Below are 10,795 nucleotides of genomic sequence, written 5' to 3' on the forward strand. Positions count from 1 at the left end.
GTCTTTTAGTATTTAGGTTATTACATTTTTCCCAAAAAGGTTGCTGTTTTTTAACAATTTTTTTTTAGGCATTGATATTTCCGCTCCCTTTAACAGAAATAGTTAACTTTTAAGCCTTTTGGACTTAACGGTCCACCCCTTTCTATGTCCTAACTATATCTGCTGTGTGTGTGTGGGGGGGGGGGGGGGGGGGGGAGTATCCATTAGAGGAGGAGAAATATCACTGCCCTTTTTTTGGGGGGGGATTTGTTTACTCCGTTTCTCCCTAGATAAGTTAGGATAGAACCTCTGACCTCATTGTTGAAGGCCAAAGGCTTTTAACATTGGGCTAGAGAGCCTAGAGGCTCAATTCCTTGATTTCTTACCGTCCACTGCCATATCAAGTCTCTCCACTCCCTCCTTTCCCCATATCTTGGGCCCACAATATTCCGTTGATTAATTTTCATGGTTAGGATTTTCTTTATTTCAAACTTAGGTATCGATCAAACCATCGCTAAGCAAGGAAGCAACACACGATTGAGCACACATCGACAAAACTCACTTCCAATCATAAAATGGACAAAAACACAGCAGCAAAGATTTGATGATAAATTCAAGCCCCCTGTGGGACAATTCGCACCACTGTAACGTGAATTGACGTAAAAAAGTGTTAATGTCTGCCACATAATTCACGTTCCAGGGGTGTGAATTATCCTGCAGAGGGTGCGAATTTATCATGGCCCATTTTAAATTGGGTTTTCAAGTTATTGCTAAGCTCGAACTCGAACCCAACCTAATCCTGAAATCCGTGAATCTGAATTGAAAACTGTTTTTTAAAGAAGAAATTCCACCTTAACCGAACAAACAGTCTCATATTCCAAAACCTCACCCGTTTATTTTTTCTGTTTGTTGTTCTTTTCCTTCTTCTTTTTTCCTGCGAGGGTTTTGTGAAGACGATTTCATTTTAGGAAACCTATGATTCTCTTTCCCCCTATTGTTTTAATTAACGCGGATTCCTTTTTCTCCAAAGATAGAAATTTTAAATTTTTTTACCATTTATGAAAATATTCCATACAGTTCCCACTCTCTCTATTTCTGTTAATTATTCTTCTCTTCTTTTAAAATAACTAGGGTTTTACTGAGGGTTTCCGAGATTCTTCCGAGGATTTTTAGATTCATGACGCGATCAGACAAGGATGGTTTCGTGGGTCAGATTCCGTCACCGGAAAATCGCTCGGAAGACAACTTTCCGGTAGGAATGCGGGTTTTGGCAGTCGATGACGATCCATCTTGTTTAAAGATTCTCGAAAACCTGCTTCGGAAATGTCTCTACGAAGGTTTTTTTTTTTTCAATATTTAATGGAATTTATGATTGATTTAATTTCACACTAGATGCAGAATACTCTATTTATATTCATAAATCATAATAGTTTGCCATTCCTTATTATATTCTTCTCCATTTTTAGCTTGAGATTCAATTTATTGAGTTTGTGTTGGGATGATTTTTCTTGATTACAATAAGCTCTAGGTTTGGTTTAATCTCATTTTAATTTAGATTCATATTAATTGGTACAGATTGTGTATCTCTGTTTTTCCATTTCTTTTTGTTGTGTAGATGAATGAATGATCTGAACATTTGGGATTTTAGTGAGGCCTTCCCAAGCACTTCTATGTGGTGCCCATTTATCACACCATCCAATAGTGACCTAGCATATGCCCTGAATGTTGTATATACTGTACACTGGGTCATACAGGTTTTGGAGCTTGTTTCACTTCTAAGTGCATTGCCCACTTATCAGCCCTTCACTTTAATGTGAAGGGCTGAGATTAATTACTCTAAAAAATCCTGTCATTTAATCTCAGCCCTTCACATTAAAGTGAAAGACTGATATCTGGGCAACACAATTAGTAGCGACGGAGGCGAAACAACCGCTTTACCCGTGTTGTAATCCCGTTACGCGCTGCAACGGGCAGTCACCATATAATTTCACTACTAAGATTAATCTGTTTATTTTCATTTTATTGGTATACCTGTTATTCCAACTTGATTTCTATTTATTTATTCATCAAAATTATCTTGTATAATGATGGTTGAAGAGAATAACACGCTGTTTTTTTTATTTCTTGTGACCTTTCTATCTTTAGTTAAAATGGTAGTACCTTAATTTAGTACCTTAATTTAAATGAGGAACTTGTGTTTTTCTTGTTGAAGTTTGATAAGATGCCCTACATGGTATGGTTCTACTTTCCTTTGTTGGACTTGTTCATAAATCGCAAACGGTTAATATTTTGCAGTTACGGTGACGCAAGAAGCAGTTACAGCTCTGAAATTATTAAGAGAGAACAAAGACAAGTTTGACATTGTGATTAGCGATGTTAATATGCCGAACATGGATGGTTTCAAGCTCTTGGAGATCGTGGGTCTTGAAATGGACCTACCTGTGATCAGTAAGTGACACATAATTCTGTTTTCTCCTTGGTTTTTCATCTGAATGCAAAATCATAGGCTTCTTCACTTTTACTTTCTTGATAAATTTCTCTCAATACTCAACTAAATTGATTGCAGTGATGTCTGGAAATTGTGAAGTAAGCACTGTGATGAAGGGTATAAAGCACGGGGCATGTGATTATCTGCTGAAACCTGTTCGGATTGAGGAGCTCAAGATCATTTGGCGGCATGTAATTAGGAAAACGTTGCCTGATCCCAAGGAAGCAAATGATGCTACTGACAAACTTAAACATGTAACAGGAGCAACTGATAATGCTTCGAAGCTTACCAGGAAATGCGTAGATCAACGTAGAGAGAAAGAAAATGAGGTTAATGATAATTCAGATGAACACCCCTCAACTCAGAAAAGACAGAGGGTTGCTTGGTCAGCAGAGCTGCATTCACAATTTATTTCTGCTGTTAATCAGTTAGGCATCGAGAGTAAGTACAGATTATTAGATTTAACGTTGCGGCGTTTATCAATATTGGGTCATTATTTAAAGGTTAAGCCTCACATTGGTTTTCCACAGAAGCGGTTCCAAAGAGGATTCTTGATCTGATGAATACCCAAGGGCTGACCCGGGAAAATGTTGCTAGTCATCTGCAGGTTAATCTGTTCTTGCACCCTTTAAATGCAATTTTTTTTCTGGTAGTCTTTATAATGGGAAGTTATCTTGCAAATTAACATCATCTCTACGGATATTGATCTTGCATAATTCTTTTACTAGCACTATGAATACTACATTTGTGGTCAAATGACTTAGTGTAACTGATTTAAGTTTTTTTTTTTTTTTTTTTTTCAATTGTAGAAATATAGAAATGCGTTGAAGAAGAACAATGCTAGGATAGGCCAACCCTTCAATAATATGTCCGCATCAAACACAGCTGGTGGGAATCCAAGACCTGCTGTTTTGTCCTTTGGTGAGCAAGGCCCTAATATGGCGAATTGCCTTGACGGTTTCAGAATTAATCGATGTAGTAATCTTTCTGGGACAATTCAGTTGGGCCATGTTCAAAATTCTAGCAATTTTGGCATTTCTCCGGTACATCCTCCGTTGCAAACACTGCAAGATAAGTTGATTCAACAGTACTTGGAATCTCCTGAAGTGGATCAACTTAGTCAAAGGAAGCAAACTCATGGACTTGGAGATGTCCCCTCAAATCCACTAACAATGGAACAGATACACAGTCAATTAGATTTCAATGGGCTATATTATCCATCTCTTTCTCCAAGACCGAACCAGTTTGATGCCTTTACGGGGATTTCTTCCCAAGTTCCTAGTTATAGTACAAATAGTGAACTGAGGCCAACTCTCCACCGACTGGGACATGCATCCAACCAACCGCCAGTTGGTATCTCCAAAGAAGTTACAAATGGCGTTGCAATTGATCTGAGATCATTCACTCCGCATGATTCAAGAATTGAAATGGTTCAAAATTTCCTTCTAGGTAATTAATTTAAAGACTCTTAAGCATTTCTATGAAAGTAATTTGTCTGCAAACTCTGTATTTGTGCTTTTATACAGTAGCTACTCTAAGTATCAGCTTTATAATGGTTGAGATTAAGATCACACTGCATATGGAATATGGAATATAACTCAACTCAACCCAACTCAACTCAACAAAGCCTTTGTCCCAAACTAGTTGGGGTTGTCTAAATGAATCCTTTAGAAAAATTTCATGAAGAAGGTGAAAGGAATCTACCCGGCTCTAATCCTGGCTCTAGTTGGGTCCTTCCACGTGGATCATTTTCTTCTATTCTATCCAATCCAAGGTCATGTTCTTTGTTACTTAGGATCAACATCATAACTGAATGGAGGAGTTTCGCAGAATATGCAAATTTGCATGACATAATAAACATCATAACTGTTGTTCAGATTTTAGGATTAACTTCTTTACGTTCATTGCCTAACAACGGATGTTTCCTTTCTTCAGGAAAACATGAGAGGAAAAATCTTTCTCCTTATGATGGAAGATCAGATTTGGATTTGGGAGGGGAAATGAATGGAGGAGTTTCGCAGAACATGCAAATTTGCAACAGGGAATATTTTCTTGGAAGCGGCCAAATGAAATTGGTAGAGCACCCTCCTCAGCACATGGAAACAGAAAGCATCTTCCTTAACAGTTGTAGCTCTGCAGACGACCTTAATGCAGTGGTGAAGCAGGTATGACATCTCTTGGTTTTGTTAATTTTATTTTTCACACAATGACTAATCATCTCTTAGTGTTATAGTTTCTGCTTTAATCTTTTTTTCAGTGGTCTAATTCATTCGTGTGTTTAACACTGTTAATATTTGATTATGTAATTTATTTAAAACTATGTTCTGGCCTTTACAAACAGTTGAAATCATGAATGAGCATATTTTTCAAAAGTGGTCACCTAGGTGCTGAGGTGCCTAGCTAGGGTTCATTCGCTAAGTCTAAAAGTCTAGGCGAAAGAAGTATTTTGGGAAGTGTATCAGAGGAAGGCAGCGATATTAGAAGATCTAAATCAGCTTGAGGGAGGGAGAGAGGGATTAGGTCAGATGACGCGATATAAAGGTCTGAACATCATGATGAGTACAACCGAATCATACTTTAAAAAGAGCTAAAATTGAGACAGAGGTCCAGATCTAAATGGTTTAAAGAGGTCAATAAAAAAACAACATATTTTCACCGTATTGCTAGTGCAAGAAGAAGCAACAGAATTCACTCCCTATTGATGGATGGAATAAGAGTTGACAACCGATAAGCCATACTCTTGGAAATTGTCTCCCTTTTTAAGAAGTTATATTCTTCAGAGTGAAACCTTCCTATTCAGGAGAACATGCAATTTGGACAATTAGACAGGGAATTCAAGGCAGGGACGGAAAGGCATTTTTCAGAGGAAGAGGTCAAAACTATTACTTTTCCACAAAAATGACAAAGCATCGGGGCATGATAGTTCTTTTGTAGCTTTTTACCGAGTTTGTTGGTAATGGAGTAAAAAGGACATAGTGGACATGCCGAATGAATTTATGGAGGCAGTTGTCTAAGCAGAAGCACGGGAGCAACTTTCATCGCCCGTATTCTTAAGTGGGACGGAGTGGAAAGCCTGATCGGCTTTCGCCCCAGTAGCCTAGTTGGGAGTTTTTGTTTTTATGTGATCCTTTCTAAGTTATTAGCGGACCAGCTTCATGCAGCGTTAGGGAGCTTCATTTCCAACAACTAGAGCACCTTCTTCAAGGCAGACAAATCCTCGAAGGAGCCTTGCTTGCTAATGAATGCGTTGAATATTATTATCGTGATTGTACATTGGGGATTCTTTGCAAGTTTGATATGGAAAAAGCATATGACATAGTGGAATGGAGCTGTCTTGGCTTTCTTATGTTAAGAATGTGGTTTACTCATAATTTTAAAGCTCTCTCGTGTCATTGTGGACTCCCCTGAGTGGACTCCTTTTACTTTGGCAGTGTTCCTCGTTTTGCTGCTGCGTTCTGCGTTTTGCCCTATAATAAAAACTTCTTTAACTCTCCTGAATTATGACCGCGTCAACCGAGTACTCAACCGCGTCAACTAAGTACTCAGGCAAAAATGGAAGGATTTAAAAGGTTATTTTGTAGGGAAAAAGAATAAAGCAGGAAGAGAATCTTTGAGAGATAGTGAAGAGAAGAATCATAATCGACAAAGATGGTAAATTTGGGTCATGGAAGAAAAGACAGGAAATATTATGCGAAATGGGGAATATTTAAGCAAGGGATGCTAAAATGGACCTATTTTGGGTTATGGTGCTAAATTGCACCTAACTTAATTGAGAATGGTGGTCCCTTTATAAATAAAAGTGTCGTTATACTCTAATTTGAGCTTTAACATAAATGAAAGGGTACATCCTTTTCTCTTTTCACTAGATGAGGGTCTACATTATTAACCGAAAAGTTAAGTTGAGGAAAGACTATGGAGGGGGTGAAAAAATGTACTGGACTTCGGAGGGAGAGTGGAGGAAAAATGAAATAAAATAAGAATTTTTACGGTTTTGTGAAAACGGTTGGTATATAAGAAAGAAAGAGAAGAAGAATATCTAGGGTTTTTATAGAAGAAAAAAAGAGAAGAAGAATATATAAGGTTTTTGAAAATATGAAAGAAGAGAAAAGAAAAGATGTGCAAACTTGCAATGGGTAGAGGTACTTTTGTCAAGTGGGTCGAAGTCCATCCTTCGTATCTTTATCCTAATGCTTTGGTATCATGTGAATATTCCTTTACCAATGATCGATCTTTGAGTTAGGTAGAGAAATAAGAGATAGGAAATTTGTGAGATGAAGGGAAAGCCATCTCTTTTTTTCCCTCAAAAAAAGGGAGAGCTATCTTTTCATTGAATTCATTGTAGCATACACAATGCTGGCTTATATATTAGTAGAATCCAAATGACTGAAATACCCTCAATGAAGGGCAACACAATATCAAACACCTATTTCTGACAGTCATCTTTAGAAAGCAACAATGATGTAAGAATTTAATGTAATCATATTTTGAGAATACCAACATGTGAGTCTTAGTGAGGACTGAAGGTTTTGGAGATAGACGATGTGGAAGTAAGTTTATGAGCTCAGGAGTTGTAAAATACCTGTTGTGCATTTATGCTCTATGCATGGGGCATGAATGATGACAACGTTGGATTGTTCTATGCTTTAAAGTAAATCATGGTCATAATCGATGAAGAATTCATGTAAATTGATGAGAAAACACATATAATCGTTCTCTATTATTTTTACTATTTTCCTTCTCTAGAAACTTTGAATTTTATCTATGAAGAGTTCATTTAAATTGATGAGAAAACACCTATAAACATTCTCTCTCTCTCTCTCTCTCTCTATATATATATATATATATATATATATATATATATATATATATATATATATATATATATATATATATATATATATATAGAGGAAAGGGTTCCTGCTAACGTTACCAGGGAAGTTATCTATGAACGTTTCATTATTTGAACTCCCATTGGCTGAGATACGTGGGCCCCATACTCATTGAAACAGAAAATAACGATTCAAAAAGGTGCGCCTCTTTTTTCTCCCCAAAACGCTCATCTTCTCCTCTCTCTCTGCTATATGCTCTTCTAGGGTTTCAAGAAATGCCTCTTTCAGAAAGCTAGGGTTCAAAGGACTTTTCTGGGTGTGATAGTAAAGAAAGAAAATCATATGGTGTAGAAAGTCTCTTCTCTACTGGGAACTTTGCAGGACTCCTGCAAACTTTAGGTTAATGTGAGCTCTCTGCCTGCAATTTGCAACTTTGGACCACGTTGTAGGCCTGGATGTTGGAATCGTTTCTGGAGAACCTTGTGTATTTCTGATATTTAATTTTAATATCAATTTCAAATCCTCAATTTATGGCATGTATCTAGCTTCACTAATCTGGTCAGTACATTACAGAACTTGATTGAAGCTATTAGAGAACTGCCACACAATACATAGGAGTGTTTTAAACTTAATCAGATGCCATGAAAGCTCTGAACCCAACCACTACATTTTACTTTCCATCAGTTGTTCTGTAAGAGCAAAACCAAAGTGGCAAAACTACAGTGGGAATTGGTAATCCACATGATCAATTCTAATCTTTTTTTCTGATGATCTTTTAGAAAGATCTGAGCTTTTTGGGAACCCTAGCAGAGAGATGAAGAAGCTTGAAGATCTGAGCTGTTTTGAAACCCTAGCAGAGAGCTTTTTGGGAGAGGAGAGACGACACTGTTTGGGAGACAATGAGGCGAGAAAAAATAGGCGTTTTCCTTTGTTACGATTTTGACTTTGAATACGTAAGGGGCCCACCTATTATCAGCCAATGGGAGTTCTAATAACAAATCGTTCGCAGGGAACTTATCTGTAAACGTTAGCAGGAACCCTTTCCTATATATATATATATATATATATATATAAAATGGATATATGTATTCCAACATCCTTGTGATGTACAGCAGTGCAGGCCCATCTTTCCTATGACCATCGTAACCTCTTCTAGACTGCTTGTGGTCATTTTTCATATTTTCTATGGGATAGCAAGTTGCAAGCTTGGGTCTATATGGATCCATACCAGTTCGCAAGGCTGGTTTACCGTCTCTTCTAGATTGCTTCTGATTGTTTTTCACTTTAGGTTTTTTGCAACATTGGTTGACCTTCAAAGGAGTAGTCTCTTCAAGATTGCCTCTGATTGTTTTTCATCTAGCTTGTGAAAAGGGTTCAATACTCTTCAGTTGTGAAGTCTGAAAGATAATGCTAGCTTCATTTTTTTTCAAATTTTACTGGGTGTGAGGAAGTCTTTTCTCGTGTTGCTTTCTTTATCCTATAAATTTTAACTGCTTGGAAGGAAAAAAATATTCTTTCTAATTTTATTACATTAGTAGCTCTCATGTCTCTTACCGACTTCTTGCTTCTGTTTTATTTTCTTTTAAATATTTGCAGTTTCATCACAATCCAAATCCCCCTGAGTTGTGACTTTTCACTGGAAGTGGTCATCCTTGATCTTTATATGAACTTGATTAATCAAATGGCAGAAGAAGACGAGTTCCCATGCAAGTAAGATATCATTTTACCATGATAGAATTTTCACTGAAGTTCATAACGTCTGATAACTTGCAGGTTAGAGCTTAGGTTTAATTCCAATTATTGTTTTTATATTTTAATATTTGCAGGTAATATATTTTAAAGTCCAGTGATACTCCACCTTGGTGTTGGGGATGCTATTTATTATTTGTATCTTTCTTTTTCTTTTTCTTTAATTATTTTGACCATCTAGGTCTTTTATCAATGAATTGCTTTTCCATTCAGAAAAAAAAAAGAAAAAGAAAAAACGTCCAGTGATACTCCATGCATTTGTACCATATGTAAGTTCTTCAAATTGTATATACATTTTGATTGGTAGTTGGTCAGTTCGAGTTTTAGTGAACAGAGAAACTTAAGTATCATAGCCATTGATGTCACTGCTCTAATTTACATTTTTTATTATTCTATTAAAGTGAATCGATAAATATCCTGAAACTAGTTATAACTTATTACTAGACCACATAATCTTAAGAATGGTTTCGTTAATGAACCTAACTGGTGCCAATACTAATAAAATGATCTTATTTTCTGAACTACTATATTGGATGTGTTTGTTACTTTTATTTGCTGACTTCAAGTTTGGGTGTATAATGTGTAATCCAGATTTTCTTGAGCTTTTAACAGGATTACAGGTAATCTTAAATCATTTCATCGTTCTCCCTAATGTAATGTGATGTGAGATTCGTTTGTTCTTAATTAGAGGTAATTCTTGTTAGGGAGATAATGTGTAATCCCTGATTTTCTCCACTGTAAATGAATGAATCCTTGTTTTTTCATCCTGACAAACAGATGTTGGAGTTGGAGACTGTAATCTATGGGTGCAGATTAGCCGAGATCAGGTTTGGACCTTGTACTTTGATCGGGTTCAGGCCAAAACTCATTCATTTGTCAGCCAAGCTGGACCGATGGCCTGATCAATCGTCCCCTTTCAGTTGCCCATGTGAAAATGAAGCTCCTGAATACCATTGAAGGTTATTAAAGAGTAAAGTTTTTTGAATGGGATAATGCTCCAGAGTTAGCTAGCTAATCTTTGTTTGATGAACTCTTGAGAAGAAAATTTTGGCCCAATAGAAAGGAGCAATTGTTCACGGTTCTAAAGGAGCCTGGAGAAGTTATGTGATTTATGGTGGCCTTGTCTCAGAACGAACTTGTCTTTCCTTTAACTTGATCCTTGGAAAGTTTTTCTCCAAACTGGGCTTGTGGGGCCAAGTGTCTAATGATCTAGGCCATTCAGTTTGTGGGCTCCCCCATAGAAGGGTCATGCCCTAGAAATCTTGACTGCCAAATCCTAGCTGTTCGATTGATGGACATCTAGTTGGATTTATGATGCTTTCCGTGCTCTTTTTTTTTCATCTATATACTTCTAGGTCAGTAATTCAGTCATCTATGTTGTTCAATCTTTGGCCCCCTTAAAGTGTTTGTTAACATACGAACACATTGAATCTTTTGACGATGGGCTCCACGTTGCGTGGTTTGGTGACTGAGCAAAACTGACCTGAGCAATGCCTTGTGTATTTTTCCTTCCCCTTAGTAAATGGAGGATCTTGACGACTTAAAGCAAATAGAAAGACCTTAAGTTAGAATGAAAAGGCTATAGATTTGATTTAGAGGCTCAAGCAAAATCCTTCCCACTTTTCATGTAGTTACGTACCGAAGTATCCCAACCTTCTCTTCCTCCTATCATTTACTCCTAAAATTTCCCTATTTTTATTGGATAATTTGGAAGAATCTATCCCTACTGCATGCAACTAACTATTACATG

The 10,795-nt window shown here is 36.9% G+C and overlaps 1 protein-coding gene across 10 annotated transcripts; it reads left to right on the forward strand.

Moving 5' to 3' along the window:
• Nucleotides 1-296: 296 nt before the first annotated feature.
• LOC143879679 (two-component response regulator ARR14-like) lies at nucleotides 297-10,383 on the forward strand. 10 transcript variants are annotated; one of them, XR_013251351.1, is made up of 9 exons: nucleotides 744-1,316; nucleotides 2,275-2,427; nucleotides 2,546-2,908; nucleotides 2,998-3,074; nucleotides 3,277-3,916; nucleotides 4,403-4,632; nucleotides 8,893-9,006; nucleotides 9,637-9,735; nucleotides 9,823-10,383. XR_013251351.1 is itself a non-coding variant. In XM_077382172.1 (8 exons), the coding sequence occupies exons 2-8, from the start codon at nucleotides 1,157-1,159 to the stop codon at nucleotides 8,923-8,925; spliced, it is 1,656 nt and encodes a 551-aa protein (XP_077238287.1). In that variant the 5' UTR covers nucleotides 297-447; nucleotides 1,111-1,156; the 3' UTR covers nucleotides 8,926-10,383. The 10 variants fall into 10 exon arrangements, 1 of the variants encoding a protein (XP_077238287.1); XR_013251350.1 differs by having other exon boundaries at nucleotides 9,637-9,665; XR_013251349.1 differs by having other exon boundaries at nucleotides 9,658-9,735.
• The last annotated feature ends 412 nt before the right edge of the window (nucleotides 10,384-10,795 follow it).

This window comes from Tasmannia lanceolata, unplaced genomic scaffold (assembly GCF_043159265.1).
Source record: "Tasmannia lanceolata isolate RefF3 unplaced genomic scaffold, GAP_Taslan_0.1 ptg000006l, whole genome shotgun sequence".
NCBI lineage: Eukaryota > Viridiplantae > Streptophyta > Magnoliopsida > Canellales > Winteraceae > Tasmannia > Tasmannia lanceolata.

Excerpts from the sequence above, each read along its gene's own strand:
- LOC143879679 (XM_077382172.1), top strand. The coding sequence starts at position 1,157 with ATGACGCGATCAGACAAGGATGGTTTCGTGGGTCAGATTCCGTCACCG. Across the intron at positions 2,428-2,545 it reads AATGGACCTACCTGTGATCA|TGATGTCTGGAAATTGTGAA; the intron begins GTAAGTGACACA and ends AATTGATTGCAG. Across the intron at positions 3,917-4,402 it reads GGTTCAAAATTTCCTTCTAG|GAAAACATGAGAGGAAAAAT; the intron begins GTAATTAATTTA and ends TCCTTTCTTCAG.